General features: G+C 55.5%; 1 protein-coding gene across 1 annotated transcript in view; it reads right to left on the bottom strand.

Moving 5' to 3' along the window:
* Nucleotides 1–19,504, bottom strand: part of CCDC88C (coiled-coil domain containing 88C) — a 124,778-nt gene that overhangs the window by 67,591 nt on the left and 37,683 nt on the right. The window contains exon 4 of the mRNA XM_029952986.1: nt 7,839–7,908. Within this exon, the coding sequence (XP_029808846.1) occupies nt 7,839–7,908 (70 nt within the window). The remainder of the gene's footprint in view (nt 1–7,838; nt 7,909–19,504) is intronic.

Below are 19,504 nucleotides of genomic sequence, written 5' to 3'. Positions count from 1 at the left end.
CAGATTAGGAAGAACACTTTGAAACAGCCACACCAAGCCCCTCAGACAGATGCCCAACAGAAAGGACTCCTTGCCTGCCCCCCTGACCCCACCACCTGCCCGGGCCACAGCAGGGGAGAGCTAATTCTCGAACCGAACAAGGACAGATCAGAAAAGCGGAAAAGCCTGCACGGCTCAGTTGGTTAAGTGTCAGACTTTGGATCAAGTCATGATCTCTCAGTCCGTGAGTCTGAGCCCCGTGTGTGGCAGCTCGGAGCCTGCAGCCTGCTTCAGATTCTGGGTCTCCCTCTCTCTCTGCCCCTCCCCCCTGCTGGCACTCTGTCTCTCTCTCAAAAATAAATAAACATTAAAAAAAGAAGAAGAAGAAGAAGAAGAGAAAAAGCAGAATCCGACCACGAGAATTCGGCTTGAGACCCGGCATCTGCACTGAGGGCCGCAGGCAGGAGATGAAGTGAGGAAGGGAAGGGGCCCCTCCCCACCGCCAGGTGGAAGACTCAGAGCCCAAACGCCATCGGGGACCAGAAAGACCTTTCACAAACAACAGCTCGTCCCTCCTCCTCGGACAGCCGCGGCCGCAGGGAGCAGAGCTGCTGGAAGCCATGGCGCTGACCACAGCCAGGGCGCCGTCTCTGTGTACGGCCCATCGCTAGGAAGTCCCCGCAACAAAGGCGGTATCCAGGCAGGTCGGGGCTGTCCCCAAGGCCGGCATGTGGCTGCGTCCTAACACCCGCCCGTGCCTGGTGTTACCCAAGCTTTCCACGGTCCTGGAGAAGCAAAGTGCTGGCTTTCAGCTCACGTGCCTGCAAACCCCCGCACCTCGAATGGAGCCGAAGACGCCCCTTGAACTCGGCAAGCGGCACACAGCAAGGCAGCTCAAAACAGCGCCGGATGCTGTCAGGCTCCCTCCAGGGGGGGCGGGGGGGGGGTCAGAAACGAGATCCAAATGGGCGCTTCCTTCTTCCCTCCTCCTTTAAAGGACCTGAGCCACCTGGGTGGCTCCGTCGGTTAAGCATTGGACTCTCGTTTCAACTCAGATCACGATCTCCTGGTCTGTGGGATCGAGCCCCATTTTGGGCTCTGTGCCGACAGGGCAGAGCCTGCTTGGAATTTTCTCCTCTCTCTCTCTCTCTCTCTCTCTCTCTCTCTGCTCCTTCCCCGCTCATGCTGTCTCTCAAAATAAACAAACATTAAAAATAATAATAAGGGACCTGAGGTTTTTGTAAATATAAAAATAAAAAAATATGCAACAAGAACAAGATCACAGGGAGGAAGAAATGAAAACATATAAGGTTAGAAGAAATAACACAAGAAACCTCTCATAACCCCCGATGGGGGACGCCCGCCACCAGGTACCTAGCAAGCAGGGCACTGGGAGGGCAGAACCGCAGGGAGAAGGCGGGGGAGGGCAGCCAGCCCTCGAGGTCTGTGAGAGAACACTCTCGGGGCAAGAAGTCTGTTCCTAACGAACCCGGCTCTGGGCCCCCTTCCCGGGCCGCCAGGGAGCAGGGCCCAGCACCCCAGCGCACACCGGCTCGCAGCTGGTCCGCACAGGGCAGAGCTAGGCCATGGGGAGGAGGAGGGAAGACTTCCATGGGGTCTGAAAAGCACTTCAGGGCTGCCCCTGACAGGAGAGCAAACACTTGCAAGGGTTAAATAGTAAACTCCAGGAGTTTCCCTCCAGCCTTTGGAATGTGACAGAGCCTTCCTCCCAGTGTCCTGAGTACCATGCCCCTCACGGGATTCCCAAGGCAGTTCCACTCCTGTGAGCGCCTCCCTCCCAGGACACCTTTCCTCTGCTGCTCTGCCACACACGGCCTCCTCCAGGAAGTCTTCCTGGCCTGCCCGGAAGAACTCCTCATCTGCTCTGCACTCCATGGAAAGCACACTTATGTCACTTCTCACCCTGGAACAGGTCTGGTAGTCACCAGCGAGGTCTTCCTGTCCACCCTCCCCCAACACGGACTGGGGGCTTCTGGAGCACAGACAGCCTCCTTGTTTCTGGGGGCCCTGGGCCCAATGTGGTGGGCATCTGACAATGAAAGCTGGACAGGAGGGTCAGGCTGCGCTTCTCTGCGGGTCTCTGGCTGAGGAGTAGCCTACTCAGAAAAGGAAGGGTGCAGGGCCATTCTAGTCTTCCTGGGGGGCGGGGGGAGAGGCAGAAATCGGCCCCATTGGTCTCCTCCGCCAGAATGGAGGCCCCCATGAGCTGGGAGGAAGAACACTGGCAGCACCGGTGGGCACAGAACGTGCCGAGTCCTCAAGGTGCTTTCTCGGTCACCTGAAGCCCTTCAGTAAGCACCAGAACAGGGAGAAAACGGAAGACCAAGGGCCGGCCCGCTGAACGGCAATTAATGGAATCCCCAAGGCTGTCCTCAAACATTCCAGCTGTAATCACAGATGGCGCTCTGTAGGGTATGGGGACAGCCCCCCTCCCGCGGGCCAGGGATCCCGCCTGGTGTTGGGAACAGGGGCACCAAGCTGGAGGAGGATGGTGGCCAAGCCTCCCGATGATCCACACGTGTCCATCTGCGGAACTTGCAGTGACTAGTGCGTCGCTTACCTACGGGGCCATCGCGCCGCGTGATGGAGTTCCCTCTCCTCTTTGAGCTGGTTTCTCACCTCATGTGGCTCCCTTCCATCCGCTCTAAGCATCTTAGGTGGGACTGGCCACTGACAAGGCAGAAAACCACTAGTGCACTTGGATGCAGACCTTGGAAGAAAAACAGTGCTCTCTTCCAGCGTGACCGCTGACTGACTCACCGGAGAAATTAATTTGCTAACACCCTGGCTTCCTGTCAAACGAATCTAGTCTATTCTTGTGCGGCACGGTGAGAGACCTGGCTGCTGAGATAGCAGAGCTTGAGGGGACCAGGCAGCTGGCCCAGGTTTGGCCCAGAACCTCCCCTCGGTTAATAGATACGACAGGCATCATCACCTCCTGGTGGTCACGGCTTCTTCCAGAACAGATCCTGATCGACCATGGAAAGGTGCCTAACAGAGCACAGCCGGCAAGCCAACGGCATGAGGGCAGTTTCCAGCATATCACCTCCGGCCTTGCAGAGCCACACACAGTGTTGGGCAGAGATCAGCTCTCACTTGACCCTGACCATTGACATCTGCCCTTTGCAGCTGCGAGAGTATGTGCCTAACACTTGTCAGCAGCACTCGCTTGAAGGAACAGTGAAGTGGGGACTGGAGGAACTCAAGGTGGGTCTCTGGTATGCAAGCTTTCTTTACTGAGCACCTACTATGTGCCAGGCACCACTCTGGACACTTGGGATAGACAGGTGATAATAAAAAGAAAAAAACTCAAAGATTCCTGTCCTCCTGAGACATAACATCCTGGGGATGGGGGTGGGCGAGCAACGCCGACAGACATGAATAAATGATAGAGTATATACCAGAAGGTGATGAATACTGTGAAAAGGGGGAGGCAGAGCAGGATGAGGGGACTGGGATCCTGGGGGTGAGGGGCTGCAGCCGTGCACAGGGGGTCAGGAGGTACACTTGAACAAAGAATTGTCTAGGGGGGGTGCGCCTGGGTGGCTCAGTTGGTTCAGCGTCCGACTTTGGCTCAGGTCATGATCTCACGGTTTGTGAGCCTGCGTTGGGCTCTGTGCTAACAGCTTCAGATTCTGTGTCTTCCTCTCTGTCTTTCCCCTGTTCATGCTCAGTCTCGGTCTCTTAAAAAAAAAAAAGTATATATATATATATATATAAGACCTGTCTGGGAAAAGCCTGCCAGGCAGTGGGAACAGTGAGTGTGCAGACCCCAGCGCCAGGAGGGAGGGGACAGGGAAGTAACACAGCCTGACTGACGTGTATCTAAGAGGACCAGGGGCTGTGCTGAGGACACACTGCAGGGGCGAGGACGGCCTGGCAGGTGTCACCAGGAAGAAGGGAAGGGAAGGGAAGGGTGGCGGTGCGGCAGGAGGAAGGAAGAAAAGCTCAGGTGCTCTGACGATAGAGCCCGGACACCTGCCTGACAAACCAGTGTGGGTGAGGGACAAGGATGGGGTCTGACCAACTATGAACAAAACAAAGGACACCCTACACACCCAGCCCGGGGAGCCAGCAGACCACGGTGGGAGCCACCAGGGCAAGGCTTTCCTGCTCACAGCCATCATATAAAAGTGAGCAAGGGGCCCAGAGAGGGTTCTGCAAGACCCCAGCCAGGCTCCGAGAAGTGGGGTCCACAGAAAGAGGGACTGGACAGACGCTTCCTGAGGGAATGGTATCCAGGTGAGAGACAGCTGCAAACAATGTGTCATTAGAGAGAAAAATCCAGAGTGGCGATTCAAGGCAGAGAAGAGAGAATGAAGATTCAGGGCCAGAGGGGCAGGTACTGAAGAGAGATTTGTTTTTGTAAGTTTCTTTATTTTGAGAGAGAGTGGGAGTGAGAGCACCAGCGAGAGAGGAACAGAGACAGAGCGAGAGAGAATCCGGAGTAGGCTCCACACTGTCAGTGTGGAGCCCAGCGTGGGGCTTGAACTCATGAACCTAACCATGAGATCATGACCTGACCTGACATCAAGAATCGGATGCTTAGCTGATGGAGCCCCCCAGGCACCCCCACTGCAGGGAGACTAGAGTTTATGGGGTGCTGGGGGCTCAGACAGTTGAGCGTCTAACTCTGGGGTCTGGCTTAGGTCACAATCCCAGGGTCGTAGGATCAGCTCCAGGCTGAGGGTGGAGCCTGCCGAAGATCCATTCTCTCAGCCTCCCTCTGCTCTCATTCTGCCCCTCTCCCCTGCTTGCACTTGCTCCTTCTCAAACAAAGTATAAGAAGTTCTTTCTCACATTTACTGAGCTGTTCTTGAATCCCACCCAAGGCAGAAAAAAAGAGAACATCGTTTTGTCTGACGGGCGCAGGCGCGGCAGGTTAGACACGCAGAAAAAAGATCTCCTGAGACAGGTCTCAGCGTCTCCCTTGTTTGGGTCAGAGCAAGGGGACAAATGCTTGGTGTGTCCCAGGACTGGCGTCACTGTGACGGGATGCCCCACTGGGCTCCGTCCCGCCTGTGGCCCCCGCCTCCACTGAGATGCATTTGCCAAAAAGACAGTATGTGATCTGTTATAAATAACGGTACAGTGTCAACATCAGCCAAGAAGAGCCCAGGCCTGCTCCTAAGATACGTGAGGAGACGGAGTCAAAAGACGGCGCCCCTCCCACCTTCCAAACCTGCTTCCAGGCCCCGCATAAAACAGAAACCAACTTCGTTCTTTATTTAAAAAGAAACCCCAAATGCTTCACTCATCTATTTTTTTTTAATTGAAAACAGAAAACAGCATTCCATAAATAGGTCTCTGCATCTTCTTGCTTCTTGCCAACCTTCCCTGTTCCCGGAGGCCCCCTGGGACTGCTGTCCAAACCTACCCAAGCGTGTGCCCGGCTCCCAGCCCCTGGCCGGGCCTCTGCCTCTGTGAGCAGCCGGCCAATTCCCCGCCTGGGGGCCCCCCGAGTTCGCCGCGAGGCCCACGCTCACGGTCGGTCTCCAACCTCTCCTTCAGGGCTGGGGACACAACCTTTGGAGTGATGTGCACAGATCCTCTTCTGTGCTGGAGACATTCCATGCCCCTGTCACAGTTTGAAAGCAGCTTCCCCACAACGTTCTATCCCTGAAACGCGGCCAAGGTCACACAACTCTATACGATTATGACAAAGAGTCGCCCCGCGGTGTACTCAGAATGGTACACCTCAACAAAGCTGTCTCAAAACAGTCAGCGTCCACCTCTCTGCAGAGGTTTCTGTTCAGCACCGGATCCGAAGTGGGGACGGACCCGGGTTCTCTCTGCATGTGGACAACCTCTTGGCCCCCTGTGGTTCAGAGGCTGGAACAGAGACTCTGCTGAGGGGAAGGCTGGTGGCCCCAGAGAGCGGGTTCCAGGGTAGGAGGGACCTGGAGAAGGGGCTTCCAGGGGACAGGCTGCCCGATGGCAGCAGGGAGAGAGGACACTGACGGGGAAAAGAAGGGGCAAGGTGGGTGGGCTACACAGCAGCTGGAATGACGAGGGGGGGTGTTGGCGGGGGGGAGCAGGAGGAGTTTAACGTCAGACTGAGCCATATGCCACTGCCAGGTTTGCAGGCCAAAGTGACTGAACACTGGCCCAGCCTTACATGTCCGTGTGTGATACGGACGGGGAGCTCAGACTCCAGGGTCTGCTTACGGGCTGGGTGACTGAGGGCTTGTCACTTAAACTCTAGGAGCCTGCGTCTTCTCATCTATAAATGGCACGGCTCGACCACACCCCAGCAGCACACTTCCAGCTGCACGGTTCAGTGTGTACATGATGCCAAGCACACGGCGGGCTCAACCAGGGCTCAAGGACGGAGCATCCTTCTTCCTGCTCCTCCGCCTGCCTCTTTGCCTCGCACGGCCCACCTCCCACAGGCGTCTCTCTTCCCTGGGAGACGGGTCCCCGAATCCATCAGGACAGACCCCCACTTCCCTGCCGTTACTACAGAAACACGAGCACGCCGACTGTCCCTGGGGCCCAGGGCCACGGCTGGCAGCCTCTACGTGGGGGAACCAGGAAATCAAGCCAAAAGACAAATGGCCCAAAAGCCAAGCCAGGGGCAAAGCGAACCAGAGGCCCTCCTGTTACTGACGCATACCCAGTGGGTCAGGGCGTTGGCTGCCAGGAGCCAGCAGTGGCTGCAAAGCCATTGTTCAAGGTGGTGAGCATTCACGGCCACTGTGCTACAGACTACGGGGAGGTCACACGGAAAAAAGGCAGACACCACCCAGCTGGGGCCCAGGAGGACACTCACCAGGAGCAAGGTGATCTCATGCACAGCCCCCCACCCCGCACCCGGGGCTCCCCCAGATTTTCCTGCAGCCGAGGGCCACAGCACTAAAATGCAACTTCTCTACGAGAAGTGTCCTGGGCTGGCCGCTCAGTGTACCCTTCCTTCAGTCTCCAGGCAACTTCAGCTACTGTCATATGGACAAGAGCAGGGACGGCCAGGGGCCAGCAGGAGCAGGGTGAGAGACGATGCCCCAGAGGAAAGCTTCGGTCCCTTCTGGAGACCACGTGGGGTCCTCTCCGCGTTCCTGGACCCCCCACCTATTTCTAGGAGGCAAGAGACCTATGCTAACCGGGTCTCCGCTGGACGAGGCCCAGCCAGCGGGCGCTCTGGCCCCGGGGCCAGGAGGCTGATATCCACCAGCCACGGGTGCAGGCAAGGCACACAAACGTGGCAGGGAAGAAATCCATCACCCTGCTCAACTCCCCTGGTGAGTCAGCTGGGCAGGCAGGAATTAAGCTCTGATTTTCTGGTAGGTGTCCTAGAGGCCATTTCATTCAGTCTTTCCTAGTCACACCGAGTGTCCGAGCCCGGGACTGAGAACCCTTGCCCGCTCGGGCCCCACAGACCAGCGGGAGGCTTGAAAACAGAGACAAGACAGGACACTCCGGGGAGATACGCCACAGGGCAAGTCAGAGTGTAGCAGGATCCCGTGGAAGGGACATTTGTTCCCTCAAAAGGTTCCTAACTTTCTTGCCAATTGATACCACATCCCAGGATGAAGTGGCTTCCACATTTACCAAGGAGAGACCCCCAGCAAGTCCACTTACGACTCAGGCCCCTAAGCCCAACAGAGCAGTGGCCTCCGCACTTGCATTATGCGGGGTTGGGAGGGCTCATTCTTAAAGGGGGAAAAAAAACATGCTCTTGGCTTAATGCCTCAGAGTAATAAGCCACCCTTTAAAACTGCACCAAAACGATCACGTGTTCTCACTGTGCGGCTCTGAGCTGGCAGCCGGAGCACTGTGTCCAGCAGCTGCTCGGGGCCGACGGCGCTGCCCAGGCACCATGGGGGACAGCCTCCACTCACCAGACAGCGGGTCTTTGCCAATCATCAACACATTGGGCAAATTCATGACGATCAGCTGCTGGAGGACTTCCTACAGAAACAAAGGGGAAAAGATACCGTTAAGAACAGGAAACAAAAATAAAGAATGATTAAGAAAATTACAGTTTATCAAGTCACTGGATGAACGCACAGGCGTTAAATGGTAACTATGAAGGGTCCTATAGAGCAGGAAGGAATATTTACAATACGAATAAACATGAAAAGTCAAAGTTAATTATACTTCCGGCTGGCTCATGAACAAATAAAAGTCACGCTTGCATCAAACCACAGATCGCTCGGGGAGGAAGATGCTCTATTACATGTTAGGATAGAGGATTAGGTGTAAGTTTCTTTTTAAGAGACGTCTTTATTTTTATGATACAGTTTGCATGTGCAATTAAGAAAGTACAGAGATGCTCCTGAGTCTTTATGACCCGACGATTCAGGACCCCAGCATTGGCGGGCCTTTGGTACAAGCTGTAAATGAGGAGACTTCTCTCAGTTACAACACCAGCTTCCCTGGGAGAGGGGATAAATCACAGCTAATCTGCACCCGTTAGAGGTGGCTCGGAAATGAGCCGCCTTCTGGCCCTCACACCAAGGGGCTTTGAAAGGAGGCCCAGGCACCAGCCATCAGTCACGGCCCCGTGTCTGGGGTCTTTAACAAGATCCCCCCGGGAGCGTGCTGGCTCCAACCCACCACTCACATTTCCCAGAGCACTTCTTGGGACAGGTCTGTCTTCCCCGCCCAGATGTGCCTGGTTTTCACAAATCAGAAGATAAAAGTCTAATTTTACGGAAGATCAGTCAGGGGGTAGGTTTCTTAAGTATTCTTGGTCTTACAAAAGCAGTCACTACAGAAATTCTTCACCAACAAAGCTCCTCTTAGGCCTTTTTAAAAATGTTTCCAGGGGCGCCTGGGTGGCTCAGTCGGTTGGGTGTCCGGCTTTGGCTCAGGTCATGATCTCACAGTGCATGGGTTCGAGCCCTGCATCAGGCTCTGTGCTAACCGTTCAAAGCCTAGAGCCTGCTTTGGATTCTGTCTCCCTCTCTCTGCCCCTCCCCTGCTCATACTTTGTCTCTCTCTCAAAAATAAACAAACATTTAAAATAAATAAATAAAAATGTTTCCAGTGAGACAGCCTTTTTTTCCAGAGTACTCTATCGCATACAAGGGCTCTGTATTCTGCATGCTGCAGACTGGCACTGACAGAGACAAGAGGGACAGTCACACAATCCCCAAACCCCACAGGGCCCAGGTGAACCCCGGAACGAGATCCAAATCATCAGATTCAAGTGGGAGCCTGGGCAGGCATGCCTAGAGAGGCCAGCACCCTCAAAAAATACGTAACCTGATTTTATTCTCCCCCTCAGTATTTCGGTGGCTCCTGTCCACACCAGAATTGGGGGGAGCGGATGTGGACCCCAATACACTGGGCCCCTTCCCACTCAACGCTGGGGTCACAGGTCACCACATCAGAGATGCTCGTGTCTTCTCAAACATGTCTCGGTTGGTAAATACCCGTGTTGGACAGAAGTGTGAGCGGTGTAGCAGCCTCAGCCTGCGCCCCCCCGCCCCCCCACACTCACTCACCCCAAAGGATTCCACAGTCCCACCCTGGGGCAAAACACACATTAAGAGTCAAATCAGCAAAATCCACTTTCCAGCTCGCTCACCCAGCCAAAGGAAGGAGTCCAGGCCAGATCAGCCCAGTCCGTCCTGGAGTCCCTGCTGGGCCCCAGCAGTCACCTCCAGTGCGCAGCCCAACTTCTGGAAGCCTTACTGGTTACCACCGTCCTACCAGTTGGAGTCCCTTCTGGAGTCCTGGCTGGCTTCGCCCCCACCACCACCCCGGAGTCTGGAGCGCTGCCCTGTTATCAGGGCGCTGGTGTCTGTAAGAGATCTCAGAGCCCGAGATGGCCGTGAGGGGCTCTGAAATAACACGAAGCGGCATTTTTATGCTGAGGATGAGCTCGGCAGAAGACAGCTGGGATACTGCTCGAAACTCAAACACCCACGTATTCCTCTCCCAAAGCAGCATGTTTAACTCTGTCTCGTCAGTACTTTCTAGTTTTCCCACAAGAAATAGGTCATTTGTGCAATCAAGAAGTAATGTTTTATAAAGAGAAGGTACCTTTTATTTGTTCCTTTCCAAAAACACTGTGGGTCTCCCAAGGCCGAATCCTGGGGCCCACAGCACTCCTGACACAGGAGCCGTCTCCCAGCTAAGGACCACCAATCATTTTCAGCAAAAGCAGGCCCCGAGGTATAAGCAGGAGGTCAGAGAAATAGAACAGGAGACACACATGAACTTCAAACATTCTATTAACTGTCTGAAAAAAGATGCTAAAAAAGGTGAATTTGTAAAAAGTATTCTAATAATACCTTAAGCCAATATATCAAAACTATGATCTCTTCACTACATAATGAACTAAAGATCATGAATGAGAGACTACATTCTCTTTTCATGCTGGTCCCACAGCCCATCTGGTCCCACAGCCCATCTGGAATCGGATGCTAATTCTCAGTGGGAACACCTGATCTGTAAAAGTAGCTTCGCACACCCCAGGCTGGTCCAAACTCACTTAAAGTTTTCCTGAATAACCAAATCAAGTATCGGTTTTTAAATCTAATGAAACTTTCATGTCCTCAGTCACTTAGTCACATCTGGAGGCCCCCAAAAGCCACATGTGGCCGGCAGCCGTCAGGCTCCCCAGCACCAGTGACAAGGGGACGCAGCAGCTGTCAGTCCCTGAGGAAAGCCGCGTCCCCTGGTCCTGTCTGGGCGGCAGGGCCTCCAAGGCGCCAGGCCAGGCCTCCATCTAGCGGGGACGTGAGGTGGTTGCTGACGAGGGGGCCCTCCCGCCTGGTGCTCAGAACAGAAAGCCACTGTGGAGGCCGCAGCTGACACTGGCCGGCCGGGCAGGCACCTGGTCACACCCTGGCTGGCTGCAGGGGGGCGGGCAGGCGCCAGGGCGAACAGTGGTGTGCTCTGAGCAAGCCCTCCTGGCGCCAAGCCTCTGCCAGAAGCAGAAGCAAAGGCCACCACCACCTCCTGAGGCATGGACGAAGAACAAGGGCAGCCTCTGCCTGGTCACCCCATCCTGTGGCCTGATGGGCAGGAGGGAAGAGTCAGGGTCAGGGTGCAGTCTCCCCTAGACCCCCGCCCTTCGCAGAGACTGGGGTGGAGTAAGGGTTAAATACCGAGATTCAGGGTGGATTCTGTACCTCCTCTTCTCCGCCCATTTCCCCTCTACCCTCTACGTTTGCTCTCAGATCCTAATATTAGATGCAGGGGGGGGACCCCAGACGTGCCTTTTCATAAGTGAGGCTGCCCTACTTGCGTCCTGGGAGGATCCCCAGGGTAACTGTTGTAAACAAACTCAAGGAAAAGTCACAGGAATGGATGAAAGGAGGGTGGGGGTAGTCGGCAGCAGAGGGCTGGCAAGTGCTTTGTAATGTAAAACGGGGACAGAACCTAGGGGACACCAGCCAGGCTGACAGTCCAGCAGCTAGGATCTTATCCTAATTCCGAAGCGCCTCCCAGGGCTCTGAGCAGCTACAGGCGGCGGGAGGGATGGGACCGGCAGCGACACTCTCCTGGAAGCGTCTGTCACCCCAGTTGCTGGGTGTGGGGTTGCATCTGTGTTTGCACGTGGTGTCAACCAGGCCGGGGACTTGCCCGCCCTCAGAGTCCAGCTTCCTGATTCTGGTGGCGGTGGCGGCAGTCACTGGAGGGTGACCCGGGGTCTGTGGCCTGGTGCTCAGAGGTCACCAGTGGGGAGAAGTTCTAAGAACAGAACCAGGAAGCTCAGGGCAAGGAAAAGGCTCCCTTCCCATCAGAATCCTCTCCTGACCAGAACAAATGTACTCGGTGGGGGGAAAGAACTGGACGCAGGAGTGGAAGCTCCCTTCTGGGTTCCAGTTAACAAGGTGCCACTAGTGACAGGAAGGAGGCGCAGGATGGGGATGAGCAGATCCAGAGGCACCTGGACACAGGCACAACTACAGGAGCGACCGCGATGGACACCCCGGCCCAGCCCCCAGGACCAGCACCCGGGGGGCACGGCCTCACTGCCCCGCCGCCAAACCCTGGTCCTGCTGGTCTCTGAGTCCACCTCGGGGCCTAGCTGGCAATTGGGGCTGGCTCCACAGTGTCAGGCTGCACCCTCGTCACCAGCTGTCCCTCCCAAACTCCCTCCAACCTCACTCCTCCCAGGAAGGCTGCAACGTCTCCTGAATGCCTGTGCTTAGTGGGTGTCAGTTGGACAAAGTCTCAGGATAAAAAGATCTGGAAGGTTCTGTCACTGCCCTGCGGACAGGGCTGTCCTGCTAGAGGCAGGAGGACACAGTGAGGGGCGAGGTGGAGGCCTGGGGCGGCACAGCAGGGGCTGGGGACCCAGGATGGACCCAAGCACCCTGGATGCCTCACTCCACCTCCTCTGGCCCGGGGCCTGATGTGACCCCCTCCCCACGCCCAGATCCCAGAGGCTTGCAGACACAGCTCAATTTCTGCTTCTATCCAATCACTCGATTAAACTGTTAGGTCCCTTGGGGATTGGCCCCCTAATTCCACATTGGCCAGTCCCCATTCAGCACTTACGTACACTGCACCCAGGCCACCAAACGTCCTGGAAGCCGCCAAGGGAGCCCAGGCTTTCCCCCAGGGCCCCTTCCCTTGGTTTAGGAAGAGGGGGACTCAGCTCAGGTCCCTGCAAAAGACCCCCTACACTTACTCTGGGAGTAAGTGCATGTACCCCAAACTCTTCGTAAACAGCCTAAAGCACAGTGCAACTGTCAAAAGAATATTAAACGGAGGTCCTAACATACCCCCACCCAAACCTCAACAGACAAATGAAAGAAAGTATGATGGGGGAGGGGGGCAGGTGTGATACAGGAGCAGCACCCCATCACTGAGGCTACCAGCCGATACGGGCACCAGGTAGGTCATCCTGGTTCGAACACACAAGACGCCACAATGAATTCAAGGAGACACAATCGTATGTGCAGGACTGGTGTTAAAAAAAAAAAAAAAAGAAAAAGAAACCCTCAAAGGGACTATACCAGAATGACAGCACATTCTTCACTCGCGTCGTCAGGACAAGAGCAAGTTTTCCCGGTATTTTCTAAACGGCGTGTAATGTGCTCACATCTATGGTATTTTAACCCACAAGGCTTCCAGCACATACAGTCCGCGGCATCTATTCACCAGATATCAAGCTGTGAACGGACAGGTTCACAAAAACGATCTTCTCCTTTGAGACAACTCACCTCGGACCCAAAGATGGATGAAATGGATTACTGGTTTTTAACACGCGCTCTTCCTCCCCCCACTCCATCTCTGGCATCTCCCAGCAGGAAATGCAAAGCCTCCCTCAGCTGCAAGAACAGAGAGCAGCCAGGGGACCCAGGCACCCTGACCAGGGGTGGGCTCCAGGGCCTCAGCCCCTTGAGGGCTCAGGTCAGGGGCCCCAGCAAAGTTCCATCTACCGCCTGAGGCGACGCAGAGGCCTCACTGAGAAGGCTTATAACCTGCCAGGTCCCATGGGGACCTCTGTGCCTGCTCACACAGGTCATTTTCTCCCCTGTTGGAAGAAATGCCAGGTCCTGGAGAAGTGCTGGGGTAGAAACACACGTGTGTTCTGGGATTGATGGATTAAGAGCAAGGATTTCATGAAGGTGCTGAAAAAATTCTCTCTCTTCCCCAGAATGAAACTGTATTTTATGGCTTGACAGGGTGCCGGGAAAACCAAATAAATGCTACTAAAAGCCAAGTTTTGAGACCCATGAGTGACTCCCTTCCCCAAAAGGGTTTTAAATGGGAGCTGATGCTGAGTAAATGAGGGGAAATCCCAGCAAAATTAAGACAATCACCAAGCAGAAGCATGCAGAACATATCCCAGGTGGTCTGGACAGTCCAGACAGCAAAAAATGCCTTCCACGCGGCCAAAGACACAGAGTGTTGCTGTGGACCTGTCCACATTCTCAGAGCCCATACTGAAAACCAGGCCCGCACGGTATCAGCTTTGAGCGTACACCCTGCACACTATTAGATCTGGGGTTCAGGTTCAAAAGATACTGAGTGCCGTGCTGTGAGCGGAGAACTCTCAGCCTGAATGGAAAGGCAGGGAGGCAGAAAATCACAGCACAGAAGGGCAGGTGCCAGAGCAGCACAGCACAAGCAAGTCTGGGAAGGCTTCCCAGAGGAGGCAGCTTCTGGGCTGGGCTACAGAGAATGCTTAGGAGCTCCACAGGTGAAGGAGAAGGCCCAAAAATGCATTAACTGCTAAATGTGGCCAACAAGTCAAGCCTCTGGTTACACTGTGCCGTACATATGCTGCAGTTCCTCCTGGGGCACACCTTCCCCACACATCCCTCGCCTCGATTACTACCGGTCAGAATCCTACTCACCCTCTGACGCTCACAGAAACCATCACCTCCTCCAGGCAGCCACCACCGATGCCCTTAATCATGTATGATTTTCTTTCCTCTGAATTCCTAACACTTCCTTTGTCCTCTTCTGTGGCCTTTTCACATTTTGCCTTGCTCATCAACTCCCCACTCAGAGGCAGCGAGAAGCTGCTAACAGTGAGAGCCGACAGAAATCAGACTGATAAGAAAACATTCCTCGACATTTACGTTAAGATGAAAAAAATTATATTTTTGGAAGAGGGGTCCTCTCTGTCTCATACTAACCGGGGAACCAAGTCCTGAAAGCCATCTGCTTTGCTCCACCACCACGATGGAAGTAACTCCACCGTCTTTGCCTGGATTCCTGGCCAAGTCGGTCACCATACGCCTTAAGATTCAACAGCCTGCAGATGTTAGCAAAGGTTAAAACATCGCCTAGTGAATTTGTACTGCTGGTGTGGGTACACCATGCTTTCAGGTTGTTAATTCCCAAATACAATCGTTTTAAGAGCAAATGAAGCTGAACAAGGGTATTTTAAAATTCCAACGTTACAGACGTGACTCCCGGAAGGTACCACTTGAATTCCAATGTTCTCAGCGTCTATTCCAGTGCCCTACAAGCAGGGAGATGTGTAACACCTACAGCAAGAACACGTCCAGGAAGCGCAGAGCATTTAGCCGAGGTTCACGCAGGTGGGATGCCTCTGGGATTGCCCGAGGCTGCCACTCACAGAGCACCTCAGAGAGACCTGTAGGGCCAGGGGCTGGCTACCAGGGGTCCTGTGCACATGCAACATGCAGCCTGTACTCACGTCATCGGTCCCCAGTCCTCCGTGCCACACCTTAAAAACTCGCACCCAGATCTGGCCAAGAGGGGTTCCTTAATTTCCTTCGACACTCCTCCATCAAACCTGCCTGACCTTGCCAAACATACACACTCAGCCACAGAAAGGGCCTCATCTCTTGCCTGCCCCCAGTACTCACGAGAGGTGGTCAGGACAAGAATTACTACAATTTCCCATCTGAGGGAACCGCAGCACAGGGCTGGTAACAGGCCTTCACGGAGGGGTCCAGGGCAAGGGCCACGACTGGCACTCTGTGTGGCGAGCTCTGCCCGTACCGCACCTACCTCCTTGTGGCCCTCACGGGAGCACTCCAGGCAGGTGAGGCTTGGTTCTGCCAGCCTGCTGCCCTCACCCCGACGGATCACGCCTCCCACAGTACCATCCAGCCTGAGATCAACGGGGACCGGACTCCAAAGCCAGGTGACACAGCCCACTTTCTCGGATCGCACAGCCAAGAGCAGTTTCTAATTTAGCTGCTGGGAGGAGACGTAAGCCTGATGATTTATCCTCAGCCGCCTGTTCAGAGCCGGAGCCCATGGGGCCACGCGCTTGTCATCCCATCTGGACGAGGGGCTGCGGCGCCCGCCGCCTTCCCGCTCACTGGGGCGGTGAGCCCTGGCCAGATGAGTGGGTAATGAAGTGCTTTCATGTTAAGAGGCTGTCACGTAAAGCTGCTGATAGATTCAATCCATCTGTTCCAACTCCTTTCAATTAATCCCGGGGTCCCCAGGGCCTGAAACCAGGCTGGATCCACACGAGCCCGAGAGCGCCAGCTCCACTAACTAGGCCACGCTGCAGCTCAGGACCCAGCAATGTAAAGCCACTGACCTGGACCACCGTGGTTACTGCATCATCAGAGAACCCCATGCCCCTGGATGTTTTGTAGCCTCGTGGTTCCGTCCACAAAGCAAGACCACTCTCTGTTCACAGAAAGGAAAACAAGCATTTCCTTTGACGGAGGAGACGGAGGAGGAGGATGACGACACCTGTGGGAAGGAGCCCCTGGACCTCAACCACCACTGTGAGGGCAAAGCTACGTGCTGTGTGACCTCAGGAAAGCCACAGCCCCTCTCTGAGCCACACCCTCATCTGTGACAGGACTAGGACCATCTCTAAAGGGATGTCCGGCTCCTTCAGAAGTTGGGGGAGGGGAACTGGGAAAGGAGACAGGGTGCTGGCACAGAGGAGCCCAGCACAGCTTTATCACGTTACTAACTCAGGACTGCCAACTCTGAAGACAGGTAAGAGCCCACGCATCCCAGAAGAACCCAGGGGAAACCCAACAAGGGACGGGACCGGAGGATGCTCTGGTGTCCCCACAAACGCTTGTCACCTTCCCTTTAGGGCTGGTATGATGCCTGGGGTTGCTCTGCAAGGGGAGCTGTCTTATCTGATAATGCTTAGTGCCTGTTCTGAGCCCATGGACCAAAAAAGGTGGTGGGGCAGCCCCGGAAGCATGGGCAGGGCACGGCATTCAGCTTCTCTGAGAAGAATTTCTGCCCATACATGGTGTTTCGGGTACAGACAATGGTAAAGACAAGCCTGTCACCAGCAGCCAAGGTGGGGCTCTAGGGGAGAACTTCTGCAGCCATTCCAGCAGCAGCCACAGGTGCCTTCTACACCCAGGGCCACGCTGCGGGAGGGGCAGTCCTGTCCTCACACTCATGCCCTGGAGAGGCAGGGTCTGCCCTGTCCCCTCCTCCCAGCAACAACAGCCTCAGTGCTCGAGGCTGACCCAGGAGCCCTGCGTCGTGGCAGCGAGGGTCTTACAGCCGTGGGCCAGCAGCTGGGGGTCCCTTTCTTCCACCTGCTGGGCAGAGTCCACACTTGAGATCAGCAGGCAAGAGAGGGTGTGGGGCTCCCAGGCAGGACCACCTGTTGGCCAGGGTGCAGCGTGTGTGTGTGTGTGTGTGTGTGTGTGTGTGTGTGTGTGTGTGTGTGCGCGCGCGCGCGTGCAAGCGGGGTGGGGGTGGGGTACAGGAGCCACCACCACCACCCAGTCCATGGGACCCAAATGCTCCCCTACACCGCCAGCAGATGGGAGCTCTAGGCTGACTTCCTGGGCACCCTCTGCCCTGGGCATGCCCACAGAGCTCAGTGGGTGAGGTGCGGCCCTCCCCTGTCCCAGCTGGATTGTCTACATGTCCACAGTGTCCCACTCTGTCGCACCCGTCAGTCAGCCCGGGCAGGGCTGGAGCAGGGGCCAAGCCCAGGCAGCCCTCACCGGCTCCTGACGGTGCCCTGCCAGGTCCCTCGCTCCCAGGGTACAAGTTGGAGCAGGAGGGGAGAGAGTGCCTGGAGCTTCCAGCAGCAAGGACCAACCCGTAGTGTGAGCGTCGCAGGACCCAAGGCACCAACGCATCCGAGTCAGCAGGCCTCTGTGGCCATCTCCCCGGGGCAGCCAATCACTGTCTTATGGACACCACTGTACTTCCGGTCATCTAACAGGTGTCAGGTGGTGCGCCGGTGTAAGGGGGGAGGGGAGGGAATTACACAGAGATAACTTCTGTCCTCAAATCTACAATATAAAGACAGACAAGCTCAACAAAATGTGCAGGAGCAGTGAGGGTGCCCGGGGTGTGTGCGCATGGGGCTGGGCTCTGTCTCTGGGGAGCCTGCAGCCCGGCAGGGGGCTGACCTGCGGCAAGTCTGGTACCCTAACAGCGGGGATGTGAGGCATCCAAACTGAGGGACAATGGGAGTGGGAGCACACGGGAGAGGCTAACCCAGAAAGGCTTTCAGGAAGAGGCGGCACTGAGTTGCAATGGGGCAGAGGCACACAGGCCACCCAGGCATGTGCATATGTAGGGGATCGTGCTGATGGCCGGGAAAGGAAGCAACAAAGGCAAAGGAAAAAGAAAGCACCCCACCTCCACTTCATGTGTCCCAACACAGGCACCGGAGTGTCCCCCCCCCCCCCCCCCCCCCACTCTAGGCGCCACCCAGGAGGAAGAGGCCGAGCTCCTGCTCAGGGAGTTGGGGCCCTGGTATGCGCTCCGTGCTCAGTTCCGCCATGGAGTCCCTAAACCAGGTCCACCAGAACTCTCGCTGCTGGGCCTCAGCTCCAACCCCTGCCAGGTGGCCAGGCGGGCAGGTTGGCATCGCCCCTCACCCACAGGAGACCAAGCACAGCGCCTGGCACGTAATGAGGCCCCCAGGCCCCCTTAGGGAGAACACACACCTGCCTCCTGCTCCAGGGGTCCCGCCTCAGAACAGCTCTGGGGTGCACACCTGCAGGAAGCCTGCAGGGCCCAAAAGTGCAGACCGCCATGGCTAGGTGGGTGTGCAGGTTCACCTCGGAGGTCCTCAAGATCGGAGGAACCCTCCCTACCCCCAGGCTCACCCCACACCCCTCCTCCTTCTGTACTGCTCTGGCCTAGGACCAGGCCGGAGACAGGACTCAACAGGAACACCTGGATGTCCCTTCCTTGCATTTATGTCTCTCATCCCTCCGGTCTCTGGAGGAAAAGCACACACGATGGCAGGCACCGCGAAGGCTGGCAGAGGTTTCAACCCTCAAGGGATGGCAGGTGCTCTGTCGAGAACTCTCAGGGCAGGCCTAGGCTGTGGGGAGAGGAGGATGGGGAGAGGGGGGTGCTTGGTACATTAGTGATGCCTGGGGATGGGGAGAGAGGTGCCTGGGTTGATTAGTGATGCCTGGGCATGGGGAGGGGTGGGGCTCCTTGGCTTATGAGTGATGCCTGCTGAGTGACAGAACTTGTGCCTCAGAGAATGGCAAAGGCTGTCGGGTTCTATGCATACTCTCCACAGCAGAGAAGTGAGCCAGGCAGGCCTGCACTCCCGCCTCCCTCGCCCCAGCTCCCTCTCCAAAGAAGCTGCAGATGAAGCAGATGGTACAAGCTACAAAGAGGTGACTTTTGTCTCCAAGAGGAAGGATTTCTGTGAACTAAATGAGACGCATCAGCAAAATGACATGCTGGGTCAAAATGCCAGGATCCGGGGCGCCTGGGTGTCTCAGTCGGTTAAGCATCTGACTTTGGCTCAGGTCATGATACAGTTTGTAAGTTCGAGCCCCACAGCAGGCTCTGTGCTGACAGCTTGGAGTCTGGAGCCTGCTTCAGATTCTGTCTCCCTCTCTCTCTGCCCGTCCTCTGCTTACATTGTCTCACTCTCAAACATAAATTTAAAAACAATTTTTTTTAATGCCAGGATCCTTGCATTTGGAGGGAACCGGACTATAATAAGTCGAATGTCTATGTTATTAGAAGAGTAAAACGGGGAGAACACATTTACTCCCCAGGGGATAATGTGAAAACTAATCCTTAAATCCATGTTAAGTGACCTAAGAGGGGGAGAGAGCATATTTAGTCCTTTTTATTAAAGGCAGAACATTTTTAAAAATTAACTCCAATAACAGTAGCAGTTGCTACA

The sequence above is a fragment of the Suricata suricatta genome, chromosome 9 (genome assembly GCF_006229205.1).
Source record: "Suricata suricatta isolate VVHF042 chromosome 9, meerkat_22Aug2017_6uvM2_HiC, whole genome shotgun sequence".
Lineage (NCBI taxonomy): Eukaryota > Metazoa > Chordata > Mammalia > Carnivora > Herpestidae > Suricata > Suricata suricatta.
The sequence above is the reverse complement of the archived record's forward strand: the minus strand, read 5'-3'. Positions and strand labels throughout refer to the sequence as shown.